At 42.4% G+C, this 26,385-nt stretch overlaps 1 protein-coding gene and 1 pseudogene across 4 annotated transcripts in view; one reads left to right on the forward strand and one right to left on the reverse strand.

Moving 5' to 3' along the window:
• The window catches only part of LOC120061773 (RNA-binding motif, single-stranded-interacting protein 2-like), a 78,236-nt gene that overhangs the window by 51,022 nt on the left and 829 nt on the right, over positions 1-26,385 (forward strand). For 2 of the 4 annotated variants that reach the window (XM_039011628.1, XM_039011625.1), the window contains exons 6-14: positions 10,299-10,378; positions 10,797-10,906; positions 11,148-11,191; positions 11,470-11,563; positions 11,771-11,821; positions 12,126-12,236; positions 12,528-12,605; positions 13,006-13,093; positions 13,566-17,914. In XM_039011628.1, coding sequence (XP_038867556.1) covers positions 10,299-10,378; positions 10,797-10,906; positions 11,148-11,191; positions 11,470-11,563; positions 11,771-11,821; positions 12,126-12,236; positions 12,528-12,605; positions 13,006-13,086 — 649 coding nt within the window. In that variant the 3' untranslated portion in view covers positions 13,087-13,093; positions 13,566-17,914. Of the gene's footprint in view, positions 1-10,298; positions 10,379-10,796; positions 10,907-11,147; positions 11,192-11,469; positions 11,564-11,770; positions 11,822-12,125; positions 12,237-12,527; positions 12,606-13,005; positions 13,094-13,550; positions 17,915-26,385 lie in introns of those variants that run through there. The other 2 variants (XM_039011626.1, XM_039011627.1) reach the window with 2 other exon arrangements.
• Positions 19,554-26,318, reverse strand: LOC120021306 (annotated as a pseudogene).

Below are 26,385 nucleotides of genomic sequence, written 5' to 3' on the forward strand. Positions count from 1 at the left end.
CCTTTGTGTGGCCGTAATGCACCCTAAAAAAATCCATGCCTTTTGCGGCCAGTGGCCGTTGAGCGCTTCTCCCTTTGTGCTGCGTGCTCCATCACGTGATCGGGTCTTTCGCACAGGATCCAAGTAAAGACAGACAGATCTGGTACGCAGCGGCGCGCGTCCTTATCCAATTCCAAGGTGCATATTGAAGATATTGGAAGTCCTTTTCGTCAGCCAACAAGATGAGTAGGCTTAACGAACAGCAAAAGCACTAGCCTATGTCAATCTACTATCCCCCATAGTACAAAGGTCAACCTATTCTATTCTGTGCGATAAATAAATATTCCAAACATAGTCTGGGACAGTTGTGGGATGAGAGAGATCCCAAATGAATACAACCACTAGCATCAACAACAACTTTTTTGCGCAATGAGCCTGACGCAACAGATCAGAACGTTTAGCTTAAAATGTTGATAAACTATTAGGCTATTTCTTCACATTATAAGCACAGCGATGTACACACGACAGTAGGCTTTAAGCGCAAATTTTCTATCAGCGGAAAACACCATTATCAAAAGTGACCGCAAATGCAATTATGCATGTAATATTTTTATTATAAAGGTGCATTGTTATGGTAAAAATGATCTTCCCCAAACTTGAAACTCAAAAGCTGCTTTTATATGCCAGTTAGGCTCCACAACCCTTGTAAAGCGGATTCATGTGCTTAAATTTAGGAAGTTATTTAGCCACTTTAGTTGTGATACAAACCTTATTAAAACATATAGGCCTATGGGCTAGGCTACAATAGGTGTGAGACTATGATTAGAAAAAGTCGTAAAAAAAGGCATTGTTTCTTATGCTTGGCATCATTCACAAGTGATAATATATAATTCACAAGTGATAGGCTAATGTTGTCACCCATCAGACTATTCTTGATTTAATCTTTACATATACTATTTAATATATGTATGAAATTTGTTTTGATTTAGAACGGACCATTATCATGCACCTGTATCGAAACCGGGGCAGCGGAATAAATACATGTCATCTATGCACTTAAATAGCGAATGGAGGACGCTTTTCCCCATGGTTTATTTTCATGCCAGCCAGGTAGGCTATAATCCTGTTGTAAATATAAGCAATGTGCTTAATTGTATGAAAGTTGAGAAATAAATATAGTAGGCTTAGCCTATAGAAAGCTGATGGGATCCTCTTTTTAATAGAGGCCATCACTCTGTTTCTCCGCAATTGCCTAGCCTATTGAAATGTTGCGCAACATGAGCTCATGGGCTCTCATGAAGTGTTTGATTAGATTTTCGAATACATTTGCATTGATGCCAGAGTGATTATAGGGACAATAGAGTGCTGAGTACCAGGCAGTAAGCAAGTTTGGTAGGTTACTAATAACCAGCAGCATCAGAGCTTGGAAAAGCCTAATTACCGTGACTAAACGGTAACGTGGAATTTGACTGCCTTCATGATGCATGACTGCCAGTACTGCAACAGCCCTATCCGCAACAACCACATGGCCGTGACTGCGTTTACAGAGCAAGCAAATGAAGGTAAACGAAACAATGGAATTAAATTGAATGATAATCTAGGCTATACCAACTGAAGGGAACTAACAGTAAATTGGCAGTTGAATATGTGTTGTTATTAGGACTACTGACGGTCAATACTGATAGTGACTAATATTTAACATGATAGAAATAGGAAACAGAGGGAGTCGGGGAGCCTTTAATAATAAGACCTTTGAGACTGCCCATCCCTGCAATTAAAACGCTATACAATTTAAATTCTGCATAATCGCAAAGCATTTCATATAGTTTACCTTGCGAAAGTCGATCTGTTGATATGCTTCAGTTTAGAGGGTCATGGCAGATCATTGCGGAGTGGTCTTCATTTTTCATGCTGCAGGTGGGAGCGAGTGGTCAGACAGATGACTTTGGGATGCTTTGCTGTCCCCCAGATTATTTGAAAACGGTAGACTTTCTGCTTTGTATGCGTTAGCCTAGTCCTACCTATTGTATTAAAAGCACAACTTTGACACATTATTCACATTCCGAATTCACTGCTTCAACTTCAGTAACTTTCCTCTCCTGGTTGGGGCGTGTGAGATCAAGTGTGCCTAGTATACAGTATTTGGGGTCTCATTGAAATAGAGTAAGTTGCCTATGCATGGGCGGAGAATCACTGGCAGTTATCTTTTCAAGGAAATGTACTTCCTAAATATGATTAGGCTATAGTTTACTACATTGCCTAGAAATAAATATTGATCATCGTTATTTGTCTCCGTCTGAAAATCATCCCACTCCTTAAAGGTAGGTTATAAAAATATCTCAAGAGAAAGTGCAAGTTTCCAACTCTCTTCAAACTACACCTAGCATATTGGTTGATATAGCCCAGTAATACCGATAGCTTAATATAATGAGCCATGTGAGAATCAATGGTAATTTACCCTAAGCTATTTGGGCGGGTGTGGTATGAAAAGCTGCGGGAGCAGGGTGAAGAAATCTGTCCCGTGCAGACATATTCATGGTTTCCTGGCACGTAAAGGTGATGGAATTATTAGGGAATTAAGAATTAAGGTCAGAATACGACGTATTTGTAGACACACCTCCGTCACAGCAAAAAAAACAACAGACATTGAATATCCCTTTGAGCATGGTGAAGTCATTAATTACACTTTGGATGTTATAGCAATAACCCAGGTCACTACAAAGATACAGGTTTCCTTCCTAACTCAGTTTCCGGAGAGGAAGGAAATGATGATGACTTTAATGGTGACTTTAAACAGCTACAGACAGTGATAGGAGAAAACTGAGGATGGATCAACAACATTGTAGTTAGTCCACAATACCAACCTAAATGACAGAGAGAAAAGAAGGAAGCCTGTACAGAATAAAAATATTCCAAAACATGCATCCTGTTTGCAATAAGGCACTAAGGTAAAACGGCAAAAACATTTGCAAGAAATGAACTTTATGTCCTAAATCCAAAGCGCTATGTTTGAGGCAAATCCAACACAACACATCACTGAGTACCGCTCATCATATTTTTAAGCATGGTGGTAGCTGCATCACATTATGGGTATGCTTGTCATTGGCAAGGACTAGTGAGTTTTTTTTTAGGATAAAAAGAAAAGGAATAGAGCTAAGCACAGGCAAAATCCTAGAAGAAAACCTGGTTCAGTCTACTTTCCAACAGACACTGGGAGACAAATTTACCTTTCAGCAGGACAATAATCAAAAACCCAAGGTCAAATATACACTGGATTTTATTGTTCCTGAGTGGCCTAATTACAGTTTTGACTTAAATCGGCAATACTTGAAAATGGCTGTCTGGCAATGATCAACAACCAACTTGACAGCGATAAAAACATTTTTTTAAGAATACTGTGCAAATATTGTACAATCCAGGTGTGCAAAGCTCTTAAAGACTTACCCAGAAAGACTTACAGCTGTAATCGCCACCAAAGGTGATTCTAACATGTATTGACTCAGGGGGTTGAATACTCTAATCAAGAGATATTAAATCAAATCAAAATCAAATCAAATGTATTTATTTAGCCCTTCTTACATCAGCTGATATCTCAAAGTGCTGTACAGAAACCCAGCCTAAAACCCCAAACAGCAAGCAATGCAGGTGTAGAAGCACGGTGGCTAGGAAAAACTCCCTAGAAAGGCCAAAATCTAGGAAGAAACCTAGAGAGGAACCAGGCTATGAGGGGTGGCCAGTCCTCTTCTGGCTGTGCCGGGTGGAGGTTATAACAGAACATGTTCAAATGTTCATAAATGACCAGCATGGTCAAATAATAATAATCACAGTAGTTGTCAAGGGTGCAACAAGTCAGCACCTCAGGAGTAAATGTCAGTTGGCTTTTCATAGCCGATCATTAAGAGTATCTCTACCGCTCCTGCTGTCTCTAGAGAGTTGAAAACAGCAGGTCTGGGACAGGTAGCATGTCCGGTGAACAGGTCAGGGTTCCATAGCCGCAGGCAGAACAGTTGAAACTGGAGCAGCAGCACGGCCAGGTGGACTGGGGACAGCAAGGAGTCATCATGCCAGGTAGTCCTGAGGCATGGTCCTAGGGCTCAGGTCCTCCGAGAGAGAGAAAGAAAGACAGAGAGAATTAGAGAGAGCATACTTAAATTCACACAGGACATATTAGTGTTTTTTTGTAGTTCGTTGACAATTAAATCCCTTTGAATCCCTCTTTGTAACACAACAAAATGTGGGAAAAGTTGAGGGGTGTGCAAACTTTCTGAAGGCACTGTACGCATAGAGAGAAAAGTGCATAAAAAGGAAATTACGTTTGATTTATGCATGCTTAACTCGTGTCGGAATTGGGCCCTACATGCTACACCAGCAGCAGCTTTAGCAACATGCTACATGCTACACCAATAGCTACATGCTACACCAGCAGCTATACTAAAGCTACATGCTAAAGCTTCATGCTACATTAGGGTCGTTCAATGAAATGAGTACACAAATATAGCGTTTTAAAAACCTGTTAAATTAAGTGCCCTTTAGTATAGACCACTTTAGTATAGAAAATTCTATAAATACGATTTTTTTTATATGAAAACAACTTGCTAGTGCTAATGTGTAATGCCCGGGGTGTCGTGGATGCAAGGAGTCAAACGCAGGAGACAGAGAGTTCAGAGTAGCGTTCCAAATTGAATTCCCCACACGGGTGAACACACGACGCTCCTCTAAACCAAATGCTTCACCACAAGCAAAGTGAGAAACACGAATAAACCAACGACCACGTATCCTGACACACAAGAATGTACAGACTGTACACACAACAATCCCGCACACCCAGCAGGCCGGGCTGCTGGGTAATAAAGCCCCACAAATCACCCTAACCACAAACAGGTGTCAATAATCAACAAAAAGGGAGGGGGAGGAAAAGTCAGTAGCAGCTAGTAGGCCGGTGACGACGACCGCCGAGCACCACCCGAACAGGAAGGGGAGCCACCTTCGGTGGGAGTCGTTACAGTACCCCCCCCCCTGACGCGCGGCTCCCGCAGCGCGCCGACACCGGCCTCGAGGACGACCCGGAGGGCGAGGCGCAGGGCGATCCGGATGGAGGCGATGGAAATCCCTCAACATCGATGGATCCAGAATGTCCCCCACCGGGACCCAGCACCTCTCCTCCGGACCGTACCCCTCCCAGTCCACGAGGTACTGCAGGCCCTCACCCGGCGTCTTGAGTCCAGAATGGCTCGTATCCTATACGCCGGGGACCCCTCGATGAGGAGAGGGGGAGGAGGGACCTCCGGTACCTCACCGTCCTGCAGGGGACCAGCTACCACCGGCCTGAGGAGAGACACATGAAACGAGGGGTTAATACGATAATAGGAAGGGAGTTGTAATCGATAACACACCTCGTTTATTCTCCTCAGGACTTTGAAGGGCCCTACACACTGTGGACCCAGCTTCCGGCAGGGCAAGCGGAGGGGCAGGTTTCGGGTCGAGAGCCAGACCCTGTCCCCCGGTACAAACACGGGGGCCTCACTGCGGTGGCGGTCAGCACTCCTCTTCTGCCGTCCACTAGCTTGTTGAAGTGATTCCTGGACGGCCCTCCATGTCTCCTTGGAGCGCTGCACCCATTCCTCCACTGCAGGAGCCTCGGTCTGGCTCGGATGCCATGGTGCCAGGACCGGCTGGTACCGCAATACACACTGAAAGGGGGACATGTTAGTAGAGGAGTGGCGTAGAGAGTTCTGGGCCATTTCGGCCCAAGGGATATATCTCACTCACTCCCCTGGCCGGTCCTGGCAATACGACCGCAGAAACCTACCCACCTCCTGGTTCACTCGCTCCACCTGCCCATTACTCTCAGGGTGATAACCGGAGTTAAGGCTGACCGAGACCCCCAAACGCTCCATAAACGCCCTCCATACTCTGGACGTGAACTGGGGGCCCCGATCAGAAACGATGTCCTCCGGCACCCCGTAGTGCCGGAAGACGTGGGTGAATAATGCCTCCGCAGTCTGCAGGGCTGTAGGGATACCGGGCAACGGGAGGAGACGGCAGGACTTAGAAAACCGATCCACAATCACCAGCACCGTAGTATTCCCTTGAGACGGGGGAAGGTCGGTCAGGAAATCTACGGATAGACGACCAAGGCCGTTGTGGAACGGGGAGGGGTTGTAACTTCCCTCTAGGAAGGTGCCTAGGAGCCTTACTCTGAGCGCATACCGAACGGGAGGAGACATAAAACCCAACATCCTTAGCCAAAGTAGGCCACCAATACCTCCCCCGAAGGCTCCCCACTGTCCTCTTCACCCCAGGGTGACCCGAGGAGGGTAGGACGTGAGCCCACCGAATCAATTTGTCCCGAACACCAAGCGGCACGTACTTCCGCCCCGCCGGACACTGAGGAGGAGCGGGTTCCGCCCTTAATGCCCGCTTGATGTCCGAGTCCACTTCCCACACCACTGGTGCTATAAGCCTTGAGGCGGGAAGGATGTGGGTAGGTTCGGTGGGCCGATCCTCCGTGTCAAAACAACGGGACAGTGCATCCGCCTTTATGTTTTGGGAGCCCGGTCTGTATGATAGAGTAAACTGGAATCGGGTGAAGAACATGGCCCACCTTGCCTGACGTGGGTTCAGTCTCCTAGCTGCCCGAATATACTTCAGATTCTGGTGGTCGGTCCAGATGAGAAAAGGGTGCTTAGCCCCCTCAAGCCAGTGTCTCCACACCTTCAGAGCACTGACCACCGCTAACAACTCCCGGTCCCCCACATCATAGTTACGCTCCGCTGGGCTGAGCTTTTTAGAGAAAAAAGCGCAGGGGTGGAGTTTTGGTGGCGTACCCGAGCGCTGTGATAGCACGGCACCTACCCCAGCCTCGGACGCGTCCACCTCCACTATGAATGCTAGAGAGGGATCCGGATGCGCCAACACGGGCGCATCCGTGAACAGCGCCTTCAACCTGTTGAAAGCTCTGTCCGCTTTTGCTGACCACTGCAAACGCACCGGACCCCCCTTCAGCAGTGAGGTAATGGGAGCTGCTACCTGGCCAAAACCCCAGATAAACCTCCGGTAGTAGTTGGCAAAACCCAAAAACCGCTGCACCTCTTTTACCGTGGTCGGAGTCGGCCAATTACGCACGGCCTTAATGCGTTCATCCTCCATCACCACCCCCGAGGTGGAAATGCGATAACCCAGAAAGGAGACGGCTCGTTTGGAGAACACACACTTCTCAGCCTTGACATATAGGTCATGCTCCAGCAGTCTACCAAGCACTTTGCGTACTAGAGACACATGCGCGGCGTGAGTGGCTGAGTAGATCAGAATGTCATCGATATAAACAACCACTCCCTGCCCGTGCAGGTCCCTGAGAATATCGTCTACAAAGGATTGGAAAACGGCGGGAGCATTCTTTAACCCATATGGCATGACGCAGTACTCATAATGGCCCGATGTGGTACTAAATGCGGTTTTCCACTCGTCTCCCTTCCGAATACGCACCAGACTGTACGCGCTCCTGAGATCCAGTTTTGTGAAGAACTGCGCTCCGTGAAATGATTCCATTGCCGTAGCAATTAGAGGTAGTGGGTAACTAAACCCCACTGTGACGGCATTTAGACCTCTATAATCAATACACGGACGCAAACCTCCCTCCTTTTTCTTCACAAAAAAGAAACTCGAGGAGACGGGTGAGATGGAGGACCGAATGTACCCCTGTCCCAGAGACTCAGTGACATATGTCTCCATAGCCACCGTTTCCTCTTGGGACAAAGGGTACACGTGACTCTTGGGAAGCGCAGCGTCTACCTGGAGATCTATCGCACAATCCCTACCCGGTCGATAAGGTGGTAATTTAGTCGCTTTCTTTTTACTAAAAGCGATTGCCAAATCGGCATACTCGGGGGGAATGCGAACCGTGGACACCTGGTCTGAACTCTCCACCGACGTGGCACCGATGGAAACTCCCAGACACCTTCCAGAACACTCCTCTGACCACCCCTGGAGAACCCCCTGTTTCCACGAAATAGTAGGATTGTGACTAGCCAGCCAGGGAATCCCCAGTACCACTGGAAACGCAGGCGAATCGATAATGAAAAAACTTAGACGTTCCTTATGATCCCCCTGCGTCACCATGTCCAGTGGAACCGTGGCCTCCCGGACCAAACCTGACCCTAATGGCCGGCTATCTAGGGAGTGCACGGGAAAAGGAGAATCTATCGGCACAAGCGGAACACCTAGCTTGATGGCGAGTCCGCGATCCATAAAGTTCCCAGCTGCACCTGAATCGACTAGTGCCTTATGCTGGGAAGAGGGAAAAAAATTAAGAAAAAAAAATTAAGACAAACATATGACAAACAGGGGGTTCTGGGTGAGTCTGGTGCTTACTCACCTGAGGTGACCGAGAAATGTTCCGCCTGCCATCTCGACCCCCAGATGGACCCCCCCAGCACCGATCGGCCGTGTGTCCTCTCCGACCACAGCTGGTGCAGGGGGAGCCTCCTCCTCCGGTACCCCTCGGCACGGCTCCTCCCAACTCCATGGGAATGGGTGCAGGGGTGCTGGGTGGTGGAACGCACAGGACCCTCTCCGAACGGCCGCGGGAAGCCAGCAGATTGTCCAGCCGGATGGACATATCAATAAGCTCATCCAGGGAGAGAGCTTCGTCCCGGCACGCTAGCTCCCTGCGGACATCCTCCCGGAGACTACATCTGTAGTGATCTATAAGGGCCCTGTCGTTCCACCCAGACCCCGCGGCCAAGGTCCGAAACTCCAACGCGTAATCCTGGGCGCTCCTCTTCTCCTGCCTGAGATGAACCAGTCGCTCTCCCGCCGCTCGGCCCTCAGGTGGATGGTCGAACACCGCACGAAAGCGGCGGGAAAATTAAGGGTAGTGCTCCTTCGCTGAATCTGGGCCATTCCAGACAGCGTTAGCCCACTCCAGAGCACGACCCGTTAGGCAGGAGATGAGGACACTCACCGCTCCCGAGGGAGTGGGTCTCACGGTTGCCAGGTACAGTTCTATTTGTAACAAGAACCCCTGACATCCCACTGCCGCTCCATCATACTCCCTCGGGAGCGCAAGACGGAGAGCGCTGGAGCCGGAGGATGGTGAGAGAGGAGAGGAGGAATCCTGAGCTGGAGAGACTGCAGGTGGAGAGAGGAGACCACTCCTCTCCCATCGGTCCATTCTCTCCATCATTTGATCCATGGCGGAACCGATGCGATGGAGTACGGTAGTGTGATGGAGCACCCGTTCCTCCATAGATGGGAGTGGGTTTGCCGCTGCTCCTGCTGACTCCATTCCGATAATTGGTGCGGGATTCTGTAATGCCCGGGGTGTCGTGGATGCAAGGAGTCAAACGCAGGAGACAGAGAGTTCAGAGTAGCGTTCCAAATTTAATTCCCCACACGGGTGAACACACGACGCTCCTCTAAACCAAATGCTTCACCACAAGCAAAGTGAGAAACACGAATAAACATAAACCAACGACCACGTATCCTGACACACAAGAATGTACAGACTGTACACACAACAATCCCGCACACCCAGCAGGCCGGGCTGCTGGGTAATAAAGCCCCACAAATCACCCTAACCACAAACAGGTGTCAATAATCAACAAAAAGGGAGGGGGAGGAAAAGTCAGTAGCAGCTAGTAGGCCGGTGACGACGACCGCCGAGCACCACCCGAACAGGAAGGGGAGCCACCTTCGGTGGGAGTCGTTACATAATGACACTCGATGACTTCTAGGAAGATTTAAGCCCATTTAACCCCAACAGTCCTCCGAGTTTTCACCATAATTGTAAAGCCCTAGTTATGTTGTTGCATTGACAAAGTCATTTCTGAAGATTATTATTTATTTGATGTGATTAGTGATTCATTTTAAGGTAAAAACAAAAAAAACGGTCCCTCATTTTAAGGTCAACCTTGTTTTGTGAACTTAACTCTCGTTTTAATATGGTGAAACTGTTCCTTTTTAAATAATTTCTTCAAAAGAAACATTGAACATATAATAGTCAAATCATAGTGTAAAAGCAGGTTAGCTGGTTCTTCTCTTTTTGGACATTTTGTGGTGGAAAACTACCCTGTTACTTTATTTGGCACTTAATTGGCACTCACTAGAGCATTTGTTTTTTTAAGTTAACCTCTTGATATGGCAGAATGTTCAAATTAGGTGAAATAAAATACAAAAATGATCCAAGTTACACTACTCAAAAGGCACCTAATTGGTGGAATGATCCATTAGCAGCCATAGGTACATGCTATATCAGCAGCAACAGGGGTCACACCAGGGTCTCTCTGATTAATGGGCTTGAATGTTTGACTGTGTTTCAGGATGGAGTCCACAGAAAAGTGCGAAGCCATTATTCAACATTTTAATGGGAAATTTATTAAGACTCCACCAGGAGTTCCAGGTGAGCAGATCTCTCTACCTGTCTCATCTATGTGTTCTCCACCATGTTATGATACCACATGATCCTCAGTTATTTACTTCAGATGGCAGATCGAGAGCTGTATCCAGAAACAATTGCTATCCCCTACCCCCTAAAAACTTTCAGAGATCTGAGAGGATTGGACAGGTATAAGCAATATGGCACAAACTTCCATCTGTCAGAGGGCAATGTGGAGATAACACCATATTGCTTAAACCTATTGAATCCCCTCAGATCTCCACAAGTATTTAGAGGTTAGGGGCTAGGGGTTTTGTCTGAACAGGGCCTTGGTCTCTGATCCCAGGCTCCTGGTTTCCCCCCTCAACTCTTCCAGTGGATTGTTATTCCTTGCCTCCTACAGAATTCCCCCTCTGATTCCATCAGTTTCTCTTTCCCACAGTGCCCCCGGAACCATTATTGTGCAAGTTTGCAGACGGGGGACAGAAAAAGAGGCAGAATCAGGGGAAGTACCTTCAGAATGGCAGGCCCTGGGCAAGGGACGGAGAGACGGTGAGAGGCTTGATTTCACGGGTGGAGGCATTCATGAATTGCCTTTTTGGAATTAGAGACTGCATGTTCTAAATAAGGTCATTGTCAAAGCAAGAGAGAGCTGGAATCTGATCTCACAGAGATAGGATTGTGTGTCTAACCCTAAACATTCTTAACCTAACTAAACATTCTATTTGTGCATATCTGTGATTATGTGACCTTCATGGCTTTTTATTCTGAGTTCTTTGTGTTGTTGTCCCAGGGAGGGATGACGTTAGCATATGACCCCACAGCCTTACAGAATGGGTGAGTACAGAGAGACAAAAATAGTCAGCCCACCCCCAAAAAAACATCAGTCAGGAGTTCTGTCCCTGTTAAACAGAGACGCCTGGTGGATGCAGGAGGCATTACACCACTAGTTTATTTGATTGAGCTGTAGTTTTAACTGAAAGTTCAATCATTTTATAATAACTTTCATGCACAAGCCATTATACATTCTTATTATTTATGCTCATTTATTTTAGAGTAAATCCTTTGTAAGAATTTTTCTGACATGCATGTCTTGATGTGTGTATGTTGTGCAGGTTCTATTCGTCACCCTACAGTCTGACCCCAAACCGGATGATCGCCCAAACGTCCCTCTCTCCCTACATGCATTCACCAGTCTCATCTTACCAGGTCAGACATAGAACACACACACACACACACACACCATCACCAAACCGCCATTCACAAACACATGAAGGAGGAAATCTCTGTAGCCATTGGAGCTATGTCATTGTTATTGTTATTTGTAATTCCTGTCCTGATTCAGATTTCATCTCTACTCATTCCCCTTTGTGTTTCTGTGTAAAGATCCTGTGTTTTCCTCTTCTCTCTCTCCAGCTACATAGTCCCTCCTGGATGCACCACCAGTCGTACCTCATGCAGCCTGCAGTGAGTAGTAAATAGTATTCTCTACCTCTGCTGCTAAAGTTTCCTCCTTACTATTCCCTCCACATTTGGTTAGCTTGAAGTTCTGCTCATCTATCTCTCTCGCTCTTATTCTCTTTGTCATTCTGTCTCTATTTATATTCCTCTCTATCTTATCTTCCCCTCTCTCCCTCTATCTCTCTGTCACTCTCTACAATCATGTCTCTGATTTATTGGCTTACTGTCCTTCTCTTTTCTCTCTTCCTCTCTCCACTTATCTCTGTCTCCACTCACCCTCTTTCTCTCCCTCCCTTTCACTCTCTCCCAGGGCACAGTCCTGACTCCAACCATGGACCATGCCATGTCTATCCAGCCCACCTCCATGATGGGCCCCATGACCCAGCAGCTCAGCCACCTATCTCTGGGCAGCACAGGCACGGTTAGTACCCTACAGATACCCACTCCATCTCCCCCTCCACTCCCTTCAACACCCCACAGATACCCACTCTACGCCCTCTCCTTTGGTCCCTTAGTCTCATCTCAAGACTAAAACACATTGAACGAACCTGAATGGAGTTAAGGTCAATCGAGTTGTACTGAATTGCAGTTGAAAGTGAAAAGAAAAGCAGTTGCCTATGTCTCAGCTGCATGATGTTGTAAGGCCTGTTGACGTTGGATCTCTACACAGTAATAATGACTGATGGTTTCTTCTCTTCTCATCCTGTCACAGTATATGCCTGCCAACACTATGCAGGGGACATACATCCCCCAGTACCAACCAGTGCCTCCCTCCAGTGTCCCTGTAGAGGTAAGACCCGAACCAACACCAGAAGCATTAACTATGCGGAACTAATTAAAGGGATACTTCCGAATTTTGGCAATCTACTTTATCTACTTCCCCAGAGTCAGATGAACTTGTGGATACCATTTTTATGTCTCTGCGTGCTGTTAGCGCTCGTAGAAATTACCAACTAGAGTTAGCACAATGACTGGAAGTCTATGGTAACTGATAACATGCTAGTTGATATCATAGACTTCCATTCATTGCGCTAACGCTAGTTAGCATTGGCTCGCGAAACTAAACTACCTCTAACTTCCTTCATACAGGAATCCTGAAGTATTCCTTTAAAGGGATGACAATAGGGTGTTTATTTCAACTCAGGGACCTATTAATACTGTTCCACTCCATTTCCTTCCTTTTCTTGAAGGAGAACGGAGGACAACAGCAACAGGTTGCTATGGAGACACCTGCAGAACACACAAACTACTCCTACCAGCACACCAAGTGAAGCTAAGGTAGGTTTATGTCAAACATCAAGTCTATAAATAAAGTAGTCAAAAGTTTAGTATTTGGTCCCATTTTTTTGGCATACAATATTGCTCAGTATTTGAATTATTTACTTTATACAGTCATTATTGATAATCTTTATCAAGGGTGTTAATATTTTCGTTCCACACTGTATTTGCTAACTTAGTTTCGGGGTACATTACTACTTATTTCTTGTTCCTCCCTACTAGCTCCATGTCAGAACATTGCATGTAGGAGCCAATTTGTTAGTTCACAAAAAAATCAAAAGCGTGTCAGATATTGACCACCTTAAAGAAAATGTAAAAAATTCTGAGTGAACTTAGTGATCAGCATTCTGGAAATATACTGATTTACACAGATAAATAATGATATGGAAAGTATGTAGACTTATGAAATATTGTATGTTACATCTATTATGTAAAAGGTGTAGTGTGACAGAGGTAGGTATGTGTGTTGCAGCTCGGGGTCAGGAGGCCATCTTGCTGACTGAACCACAGAGGGTTGGTTCTCTACAAGAAGATAACAGAGCTCTGTTAGCACCAGACTTGAACACCGTTGACAAAAGGAATACGTGTGTGCTTTGAAAAATAAGTTGACATGCTTATTTTGTCTGGACTTTTCCTCTCTCTTCTTCAAGAGTCAATCAGCCAAAGGTGGGAGCCTTCTGCAATGGAAGCTTTGATCTCTTTTGATAACTGAAAAAATAAACAAAGTTGAACAAGGAAACAAATTTGGAAAGGGGGAAATGACACAGAACGTTATTTTTGTGCACGTAAAATAACAAATTCTTATTTTTTAAAAGCATTCTGGAGTTTCAGAGTGGTAAAAGGAAAATAATTACAACACAATGTGTCTTTTATTTTTTGGTAAAATATGCAAACTTTAATTTTATTTTTTTTATGTCTGTTTTTTGACATTCTATTCACAGCAGTTTGACAATATTTTATACATAAAAAAATATACTAATACACATTTAGTTGGTTTAATGTTTTAGTGTAGGATACTTTTAAGTACGGAAAATGCAAAACAAACCGTTTAAAGCTACTTCTCCCTAAAACTAATCCAGTAAGGCAAAGTTCAGTTAACTCACTGGCAGATGGTAACATCAATTATTTATAGATGATTTAAAATTAAGTCAAACTTAAACCTTATAAAGCATTCACTCATAAACACTCAGAATTTGTTTTGAGCAGAGGACAATCATGATCATTCTTATTTATATGTACATCATAGTTCTATTTTTAGATATTTAGTAATATTCAAACATGTCACTTGCTTTTGTGTAAATTTTATTTAATAAAATTCTTTATTTAACAAATCTGGTAAATGCCAAACACTGGCAATAAACATGATACCACTTAGAAAATAATGAATACATGTTAAATAGGAGCTAAATGATTTAAAAAAGTAAGCACATTTGATATTGCTGTAAAACTTTCTTATGAGAAGAAAATGAACTCTTGTTTTTTTTAGGGTATCATGTAATATGACACATCCAAATGTCACCTTCTGTCTCAAAAAACTTGAGACAAAATGAATTGTTATAATATTATTCAACATTTAATAAATTAATTACTATACTATACAATCTTATAAGGTAAAGTAATACCGTGCATAAAATGCAAACTCTTTTGACATTATTACCTACATTTATTCACAGAAAATTTTATTGGATTCATAGATCGTATAATAAAAATGTTCCAAAATAATTATTATACAAAATACTTAACTTGGTTTGTGCTAGAGTCCATGTCACACCAGTATCCATAAGAAGTGGTTTGAAGCGGTTTTGTTCTGGTAGTTGGTCAGATGTCTATAGGGAATTTCACCTTTTGTACAAAGTAGACAGACAAATAAGTGGACATGCCGTAGTTTTGAGCAGTTGGGTTACTATGAAATATGTGTGCAAAATAGCTCAAACAAGTCAATTAAAAAGCAAAGCAATGAGGGGAGAAGTAGGACTAAGAAGAGTCCTTAAGAGTCCTTTGTTGTTGAGAAAGGGAGCTGCAAGTCTTTCTCATGCTGCTGTTGTCTCCTGAGTTTTAATTCCTGACTGTCAATGAATTTGATAAAACAATTTGTAGAAAGAAGTAAAGTATGTTTTCTCTTTTGGGCGTTCACTTGAACCCTTCTGAGCTGTCATGCCTTTTGTTTTCTTTGTTGTTGATTTTGTTGTTATAAAACGTGTTTTTGATGTATTTTATTTTCAAAAGATTTTAGATTTTAGCAGTAGGGAAAAAGTTTAGATTTTAGATTTTATTTTATTTTTTAAGAGATTCATAGGATTTTTTTATCGTGTTGAGTTTGTGCGTTTGCACATGGTCCATGCAAACTAAAAGATGATTTTATGTTTTTTTATGTTTCTTCACATTCATTTCTGTTCCAGAGCACTGAGTTGTTCAATATGATATTGTTTTTCAGGCCTGTGTGAAATAGGTTTTAACTGAAACACGTCCACGTTTATCCTAGAGACACTCAATGATACTCAATGACAACTTTGCCCTCCAGCTCAGACCAGTCCAGTGGAGATGTACATCTAGTCTAGTGTAAACGCATTCTATTGTATCTGTCAGAGAAAATGAGGCTGTTATCCAGAAAACACCTAACATAATATGAAAGGGCTGGTAAAAAGTGTCCCATAACAAACTGTTCCACAGAAGTTAACTAAACCTTGGATGAATTGTTTCTTGTTTCAACAAAGACAAAAATGCGTAAACTTGGCGGATTTCGTTAGAAATCACGACCAAAGTATGTCTAAGCCTTAACTGTAACCAGGCAGATTAGCCCTATTTAAGAAGGGGAATCCTCTTTCTCCTCATTGAAGGCTATTCAGTTTCAGTTACGGTTGAGGGTATGGCAAAGAACAGTTCATACAGATGCAATCAATATCAGATGTTATATTGACATAATATTATACAGGGCTGAGTTTAACCATGCCTTGTTAAAGCCTAGTGTTACCCTAGTAAACATCCCCCCATCACACTGGATCTTGGGTTTTTGCCATTTTTCAGTATTAATGACATCACATATACTGTTTCTTCTTCCTTCCCTATCTCTATACCTCGGTCCTCGCCCTACAAAACGTTGTTCATTATTATTTATGTCTGCAACACCAAAGATGATGAAGCCATCCACCTGTCAGCAAAGCTATCTGTCAGAGTATCTGTCTTGGAGAACATGCCTCTCTCATCCATATTGGCATACAAAGCTAAAGTAATGCTATAGTAACATCTTCACAAAGTGGCAGTTCCCTGGTAAGTGGTGAACAAGCAATATGTTTTCCTTTAGGTCTTGAATGAATGTATTGTTGAATAGAGATCCATAGATGTGTGCTTCATTTATCGACATATGCTTGTTTCGGTTTGGTACATCCAGCTGAAGACCAGTATATGGTACTGTATCTTTAATACAGAGAACAGGGCAATGGGTCTACTTAGCTTTTGTAGTGTTGATGAGGAGAGCTCAGCATTTATCTATCTTTCTGTAAATATTAGGACTATTTTCTGCTCTTTTTTTAGGTTGAACTCATGTCAAGACCATTGTTTGTTCCTGTTTCCACCTTTGTTGATGTGAGTGTTTTGTTGATGTCTTGTGATCTGTCCAGATAATACAAAAGTGAATACTTACACATTTTCAGATCCAGTGCACCTCATGAAGGAAAATGTCATGGTTTTATTTTCTATTGTAATAAACTGATAGTCCATGTATCAGCCATCACTTTAAATACAAAAAAAACATGGTTTTGAAACTATGAAATGACCAGTTGTTACACTGCAGTCTGGTTCATTGAATCAGATTTTCAGATTTGACAACTTGCTTATTGCTGTTTTTTGGGGGAGCAAATCATTATATGACACTCAATTCCTTGTGAGAATGTAGTATTAGTCAGGTAATCCATTGTGTTATGATGAATGGTGTTAAAGGGATCCAAAATCTATTGTTTGTCAGTCGTCTTCAGACCTCAAAAGCGGTATAATGTCCATCTGTTCTATAGATCTAAATTTCAATTTTTTGAGTGGACTTTCACTTTAAGTTACAACTAGCTACAATTACCTGTAAATCATTGTCTGGGGGAGCACATTTGAGGCTATTGTATGTTTCCCTGGTGCTTACCTTTGACAGGTATCTTATAATACCAAGGAAAATGAGCAAAAACAAGATGTGAAACAGAGGTTTCACTTGCACTTATTTTCAAACCATGCTTATGTAAAGTAAAACCCTAATACCTAGCATTATCCTGTCCTTGCTTGTTGTCCAGATCATGTAGCTTCCATGGCTTATTTCATAGTTTAAAAATGTTTTGCTGCTAAAACGGGATGTCCGAGCAGTGGATAGATGGGAGCCACACTGGTTGTTTCAAAATGTCTTACTTTGACCTAGAATATCAATAGTAGATCAGATTAAAGTATAGTTAACATTCACAAATTATACAATTACATTTGAGACACATTTTGTGAAAGTTGTACTCTTTGAGTCATTTTGTAATCTCTTGGGTAATTCGGCAGAAATCTGACATTTTGAACATACAACTGTCTCATCTCTCTCACTGCTTGTAAAACATTTCCTTATTTATACAATAACTCATTTTGTACAGTTTATTAGAGGAGAGAGGTTTTGATATTTGGTTAGTTTGTTAGTTAGCTGGCTAGCCACTCGGTTACTTTCGTCTTCCTGTGCCGATAGTTGCTCAAGTCTCTGTAACTCTTGTTTTTTATTCCTAAAAAAAAAAAAATCTTTCTTTGTTTTACTCTTTGAATTTTAATATGTCAATGTTCTTTTTTAATTAAAAAATATGTTTTTTAATGGCTGTATATGTGTTCCAAAAAGTTATTACCTAAATTCTTAGAATACAATTGAAAGAAAGACAAGTCAATTACATAAATTCCAAGTTTATTTTAGTGTTGAGCGAATCGTATTATGTTTGTTCAATATACATTTTTCAATGTGGTAACCAAAGTGATTGATATCCATCGAAAGGTGTAAGCTCCTTTCTCTTTGGCAGATCATAGTAACTTCCAAACACAACTTTATTGACCAAGCCTTGACATTGTAATAATGATACTGCATTCAAAAGGCTATACATTAACCTTACAGAGGAGTCACAATAGAACTTGCAACTGATAAACCAATTGTAGGATCTAATATGATCGTTCATTTAACTTCTTCCCTTTTGATTTGAAGTAATTCTGTATGTATCTGTGTAGCTAAACGTGCATAAAAGCAATCCGTACAAGATACAGAGCCTTCATGCCCATATAGAAACTACTCTAATCACGTTGTAGTTTGGAAAATATTATCTTTCCATACCTGGAAGTTCCAGTATGTAGTTCCAAGCTGGAACCTTAGCAATGTATTTGATCCAGATCAGAATCTGTAAACGTTTACAAAATAACTGACAATAAAATTAAATCTAGGAAACACATCTGAAGATACTCTGTCATATCAAAACTATAGTTAAGACAATTAAACTCAACCCTGCTGAGTTCCAAAGATTTCCTGAATCAATATGATAGTTTAGGAAAACAGGAAAGAGGTATATTTACAGAAAGATAGCATGCTTTAAAGATACAGTATCAATGTTTACTTGTTTTTTTCTTCTTTGTGCTGAGTTGATGACAGACAAGAACCAGAAATCGGTTTCCCTGAAGACTAGAAAGAACAATAAGTTAAAGTATTATACTGTTTTAGTATTAGATCAGTGTCACCAACATTCTGGGACTCAAAATGTTAATGCTATTTATCGTTATGTGCTTTTGTAACCATCATTTCCTAACACAGAGCAGAAGACAAACACACGACTTACTTACTGTAAGTGCCCTTTTAAGTAATGGCCAGGTTTGTTGTTTCCCAAAGCTGACCTGCTCTCCAACTGTTCCCCATAAATAAGGTGAGGTATGCAATCTCGGCACTCAGAACCAAATCTTGTGTGTTCGCTGGCCGGCTGCTCAATTTAAAGGTAAACAGCCTGTCAGGACGAGAGACTATTGTACGTGAGAAATATCAAATTTTTTTGATCACAGAAGAGACAGGGTTGTTTGAGAAGAAGACAGAAATGAAAGAAGCTCTTAAAGACATCCTCCAGTTATTTTTTTACTTTTACTGTTGAAAAGCGATATCCCAAGTGTAAATACAGTAAAGTACACACAATAAAGGGTAAAAAAGATATATGTTTTGAGAAAAATTGTGGTTTTTAGACATTTTTCAAGGAGTAGGACATAACTGGACAACCTATTGAGATGTGCCTTTTGTTCAGTAAATCGGGTGTTAAATGAGGTGAAAAGGAGACTGGAGTGCCACTTTAAGTTCTAAGGTTGAGGGAGATTGGACTGAGAGAGTGTAGTGAGCCAAAACACCCATGTGGTCTAAATGAGAAATAGACAGACATCTAGTTTGATAGATGCTTTTAGGTTCCCAACAGATTGAGAGACAGACGGGTAGACAGATTTATCAGTCACGGCCCCCTCCAAAACATGACAGTAGGAAGCTGAACAGGTTTACTATGTCCAGGTATAGGTTCAGGGTGGCAAAGACATATTCCTCTGGACTCATAGTGTAGCGCTTGTTGCCTATCAGCAGCTGGGTGTCAAACGCCAGAAACTAAGAGAGGAAGAGAGAGTGGAGGGAGGGAGGGGGGGTTGAGATCAAACCATTTCGCTACAGACTGTAACCCAATGATTAGGGCCAGGAATTTGTCTTGACCATGTGACCTTGACCAGGAAAAACTCTGGGCCTTCCCAATGATGAATGCGTGTAGAATATCTGCCACTCACCAGAGTGAAGAGGATAGCTCCTATCACAGCGTAGATGGCTTGTAACCAGGGCACCTGTGTCGGACAGTAAGAATTTTATCAAACAATCCTAATGAGGATAGGCCACCAATCTAGGAAAGACACTGGCTTATAATCATCTCACAAGATTAAAGGGATACATTGGGATTTTGGTAATGAAGCCCTTTATCTACTTCCCCAGAGTCAGATGAACTCATGAATACCATTTTTATGTCTCTGTGTCCAGTATGCAGGAAGCTCACAAAATTACCTCTAACTTCCTGCATAATGGACGCAGAAACGTAAAAATTATATCCATGAGTTTACCTGACTGGGAAATAACATAAAGGGATTCATCGTCAAAATCCCGAACTATCCCTTTAAAGGAATACCCAGGACTAATCAATCTTGTACATGTTAGTCTCTACCCACCCAAATAGGGCGAGTGAGGGCCAAAAGCCTTACTCTATATATAAACTCACTATCATTCCCTCACAACTATTCTTATCGCCTTCTGGAAAGGTACACATGCTCATTACGCCATCATGTGACCTAATTGTCCTTATTTACAGTGTCAGCTGTTAATGGAAGCTAAGCAGGCAGACGGGCTACTTACATATCCAAAGGGGATGACGATGGAGAGTATGATGCAACAGAACAGCATGACCATGGTCAGGACAAACAGGACTCCCTGGTAGGAGGTGAAGTCAATCTACAGTAGGAAACAAGGGAGAGAGAATAGGGGTGTGTTGTTAAAATGCACACATGATCTATCTGATTGCAGCATATTCAGAAGAAAACAATTTAACAAAAGTTTGCACTGATACATAGGGTTAGGAGTTTTTCCTGGTCAGGTCATGTGGTAAAGTAAAACTCCTGGCCCTAGTGATACATACTAATTTCATTCATGACTATTTACGTTATCTGTATGTTTTTATTTCAATGAGTAGGAAGCTTGTGTGGTGATTGGGGTCATTTTTATCACCTTGGTCTGGAAGCTGAAGATGGTGACAGACATACACACCAGAGCAGTGATGCCTAGACACAGGACCACTGACTTGGTGTTGTAGAAGCTGGAGAAACAGAGTTGGTTAATCCATCAACCATTCATCCTACTCATACTTTGTAGATGTTGATAGATGTGTTAATTCATTCTTATCGTCATAAATAATTGATGTCAACATTTCAGCCCCCAACTAACTCGGTTGAATGCATGACTGGGTATCCCCCTTTCCTTTTCCCTTTCCCCACACACACAATAAACACAAGTCATTTACCTGGACACAAAGCCCATCATGCAGGCCAGGCTGAGAGTCTGAGAGCAGACAGAACAGAGACAAACACAGAGCAGAGTCAATCAGGTGCACAGACAGGTAGGGTGAGTATTGAGTACATGCTATTCTCTCTATTTGTTTAATATTTGTTACTCATCATACTCACAAAGAGAGCCAGCAGAACAAGGTTCCAGGGAAACTGTCTCCTATTATAGAGATACAGACAATTCAGGTTGGTGAATTCACTCTATAATATTGCAAGTTATCATTTACAATGGACGATCACAACCATTATCTAGGAATAATGTTATAAATACATTACTGTGTTATACACCTGCTTAATGTGTAATAAGTGTTGGTGTTCATGTGTATTAAAACTACATTCACTATTTGATTTAGTGAATATTACATCTGTTTTTTGATATGACTGTCGAGATTTGATGTAAGTGCAGTGTACTACCCAGATTGTAATTTTCATAGGAGGGAAACTCTTACCTGATTTGTTCACCACAGCAGTTCAATGCGATGTAGGTGGCCAAGAACATCATGCTGTTAAAATGCAAAAAGAAACCAGTTCATTATTAACACAATTACATAGCTAATCACCCCCTTCACGTTACCCATCGGCCCACCATTTGCGCGTTCACGCGCGCAGCCACCATATGCACAAGTCTCCCAAACCTGAGGGAGTGAAAATGATAGAGGGTGTAGGGGCTAATTAGTAGTCTGGCTAACACCTAATTCAAAGTCCTACTGACTTCAGAGGCTGGAAAGGCTGTTTTGATGTTGTTGGCGTGATGCGTCGATAATGAAGAGTGCTGTGCTTTTACTGGTTGGTGCTCCTCTGTGTCTGTCTCACTAAAACACCCACAGGCACGAGTGATGCTCGGGTTGACTCATAACAAGTAAGAAGCAGAGATGAAAGAGGAAAGACAAAGAGAACTTTACCAGTGTCAACTAGACTGGAGAATTCAATCTATCAATTCATTACATTATTCTGGTGAGCAAGGGTTTCTTTAGTCTTCTAGGGCAACAAGTAATGCCAGAAGAGAAGCTGCATTTATCTAATTATAAACACGTTGACTAACAAATAGCCTACCATATGTCAGAAATGATAAGCAGAAACATAGGCATATCTAAAAAAAGGCCTGTCAAAAAATAGTTCCGCCATCTGACTGTACAGCGCATTTTTCTATATTTGCAGGTTAGGGTCAGGCCTCAGATTTTCACTTTATCACATATAGTTGGGCGGTTGTGGATGGGTTATTAGCAATTGTGGGCAGGTGTGGGTGAACAAACAGCTGACCTGCACATCACTAACATGCACAGCCACATAGCCTCAGCGCACTGCCCCCTTCCATTACAATGGCTGGATTTTCAAATCCAAACAACCAGAGGTCTCAACACCCGAGGAAAAATGTAGATATATGATATATTTGAGAGAACAAATCAATGTGTCGGCTCAATTTCTGAGAGAATACTGCATTTACAAAGGCCTCCTGTCCAGACCAGTGTGTGAGCTCTCCGGGTGCTGTGAGTCACGTCATCCAGGCTAATAGACCCTCAGATAGCGCTTCAACCGACTTAGCTACACTAAAGATTGTCTACTATATTGACAAGATATTTGAGTGACCGCTCTAACAATGGAAATACATGTCATCAAAGAAGGAATGCAGGCGGGACTCCGATATAAAGTAATTTTTTGGTAAGATGCGCAAATACCACGTGCGTCCACTTATATCAGTGCATTCTTAATAACCTATCCATTATGAAACTTATATTAGATCAAATAAGCCTCACGTAGCAAATTAGCAATTACATTTTTGTTGACCAAATTTGGCACTCTCATTGACCTCCATAGAAAAACTCCTCACTTCGTGGGCTTATTTTCGTGCACAGATTTTGGGTCGAGTAAAATGTCTCGCTTTGCCTCTTCCTATCTGGCTACGCTGAGCGAAGTGGTATCCCATAACGCAGCAATTTGTTTTTGAGTTTGTGCAATTTCACACAAAATAATGGAGGCTTGTATTTCTTTGTGTCTGATTTAGAATAATATGAAATACTGTTACTGAGGTTTATATCTTGTAACAGGGGGAATTTTCTCATTTGAAAGTCCTGATAATTTTATTATTGAAATGTCGAACATGAATTCCATCATTCAAGTCACGAGTGTGTCCCAAAGTTGAAGGGTTTATTTGATCCCCTCACCAATCTTGAAGTCACCCTCAGAGTTTCGTCAGCAACACGTGACAACGGAGGGCCCTGCAAGCAAGTTGGTAGGGTTGAGGGGCTGGTTTGGGATTCACTGTCTAGTTGAGGAAAAGTCAAGACATGTCAATCAAGATGTTAGTTGTCACTTACTAGGAACACATGTACAGGTGGGGGTGTGTCTGAATGTAGAACCTCACTGGTGCACTGTGGAGAAATGAGAGAATGTTACACTATGTAGAGTGCACACACACTCAACGTTCATCAAATGTATTGGATATTTATGTTTTGGATATATTTGCAATGTATTGGAAATGATACATACCAGAATGTGAAGAGAGCAACAATGGCCACAGTCACAAAGAGTTGGATCATCAGGATGGCATAGACCTATAAGGATACATAGAGGTGAAATAAGAGGGGACGGCCCAGATACACCCTCAAAATACCATACTACATGCTAGATCATGCATTTAAACATGGGTGACATGCTTATAAAAGTCTGTGTAGCTCAGTTACAGTAATATCATTATCTGGAAGGATAACGGAAGACGAAAACAAGTGTTTCTTATTGGACGAGTGGTTCTTCTAAGTTCAGGCGGTCCCTCGCTGTTTCAGTACTTTTCTGATGAAGATCCTCCTGACGGCCTGGTCCTCCCAAGAGAACTGGGTTAGCATCTCCTCATAGTCTGACAGGGAGGGAAGACGGAGAGCTAAACATCTTGTTATAACAGCAGATGTGTAAAGATTCAACACTGATATTTACATGTTACGTCACTTAGCAGACGCTCTTATCCAGAGCGACTTACAGGAGCAATTACGGTTAAGTGCCTTGCTCAAGGGCACATTGACAGATTTTTCGACTAGTCAGCTCGAGGGTTCAAACTAGCAATCTTTCAGTTACTGTCCCAATGCTCTTAACCGCTTGGCTACCTGCCACCCTGGTTACACCACACACTAAAATGTTGGCGGCAGATAGCCTGGCGGGTAGGAGCGTTTGGCCAGTAACCAAAAGGTTGCTGGATCGAATCCCCAAGCTGACAAGTAAAAAATCTGTAATTTTTCCCCTGAGCAAGGCAGTTAACCCACTGTTCCCCGGGCGCCAATGACGTGGATGTTGATTAAGGCAGCCCCCCGAACCTCTCTGATTCAGAGGGGTTGGGTTAAATGCGGAAGACACATTTCAGTTGAATGCATTTAGTTGTACAACTGACTAGGTATCCCCCTTTCCTGCCCATTTGTCTTTGTTCTATAGTAAGGTGGTTGGTGTGCGTCCGGCAGTAGAAGACCACTGCATGCTGTAGCCAGAAAGGTGTCCATTGATAGAAGGGGATGAGATATCCTGTGTAACTGACTAGTTGAGATACAAAGATGTTTTGTTATTACCTGCAGAAGCCTCTTCATAGCTGGGTGGGTGTTCTTTGCCTGTCCTTGGAGACAGCTGAGTATATGGTGAGATACACAAATGATTAGAGATACCAGTCTTTATACATTGAGCCCAAAAGTATTGTGACAGGGACGATTCTGCTGTTGTTTTGGCTCTGAACTCCAGCACTTTGGATTTGAAATGATATGCACAAATATAATACCCCACAAAAAATGCTAACCTCCCCTGTTATTGCAAGGGTGAGAGGTCAGCATGTCTTGGGGGTATGATATTTGTGCATCTGTAACTTTGTCACTCATCATTATTCACGATTCATTCAGGATTATCTGTAATCATGTTGGCATCCACATTCATGTAGAAGTGTTTAGAAACATATTCTATTATTATTTACAATAAAAGTGACTCCACAAGCTTGATGTAGTCATTTCGTACTATGAATATGGGACCAAATACTTAACTTTTTACTAATTTAATACACATAAGTGAATTTGTCCCAATACTTGTGGTCCCCTAAATGGGGGGACTATGTAGAAGTGCTGTAATTTCTAAACGGTTCACCCGATATGGATGAAAATACCCTCAAATTAAAGCTCATACTCATTGTATCATTTAAAGTACAGAGCCAAAAGAACAACAACATTTTCCCTGTCCCAATACTTTTGGAGCTCACTGTATGTAGTTAATGGAAACATACGACAAGTTAATGGAAACATACGTAGCTATAGCCATGAAGCATGGCTTGAAACGAACTAATATTCTATCGAGTCATGTTTTAGGTCGTGAGGTGGGAGGGGCCCCCAACAAAATCTCGCTTGGGGCCCCCAAAAGGCTAGAGACGGCTCTGCTCTCTTTTAACATAAAACTTACTTGATCCAACTCAACTTCTTTCAACTCAACTTCCTTTTGCTGCTATAAGACAAAATGGGCAAGTGAAGGATAACATGTGAAGGATAAACAATTTATAAACTTGCTATATTGTATTCTATACATGATTCTATTCATGCATTCAACTCCTTGTGATCCACTGATAATCCAGATAGGCTACACATAGAGGCCTGTATCAGTGTAAACAAACCTCCATGTTTCATCAGTGTTGAGGATAGGATAAGGATTAGGATACTCTCAGTAGACAGCCATCTTAGTTTGGCCGACATATAGGGCGCGTTCCTCTGCCCAGGTGTTGTTGACGCATTCCAGATCTTACAACGCCTGGATAGGTAGTTTACATATCAGCTAACCACATCATATGTTATAGCAATCTTGTGCCCGACGGCACAGTCGATGACCTGGCACGAAACTATTGGTTGATGCATGCAACGTCTGAGAAGGGGAACACGACCAGAGACTTGTTTACAGTGAATGAGCATAACATTTAAGAAATAGAGAAATATTTGTCTGTCTCTCTTTCTCTCTTTTTTAGACTATAGTCTATGATGATATTATATAGTATATCAGAGAGAAAACCACATATAATGTCTGGAACTGGAAATTCAGAACAACAACCAATTTCTGTTCACATCAGCTTTGAAATAGTAATTTGATAAGAGAGAGAAATCTTTACCTTTCCCTTAGTCATATTTGTGTCTTTTTGGCACCCTGTAGTGTTAAATTGCTGTTGTGTATGGTGTTGTTATCCTTGTTCT

Source organism: Salvelinus namaycush, chromosome 2 (assembly GCF_016432855.1).
Source record: "Salvelinus namaycush isolate Seneca chromosome 2, SaNama_1.0, whole genome shotgun sequence".
In the NCBI taxonomy this organism is placed as follows: Eukaryota; Metazoa; Chordata; class Actinopteri; order Salmoniformes; family Salmonidae; genus Salvelinus; species Salvelinus namaycush.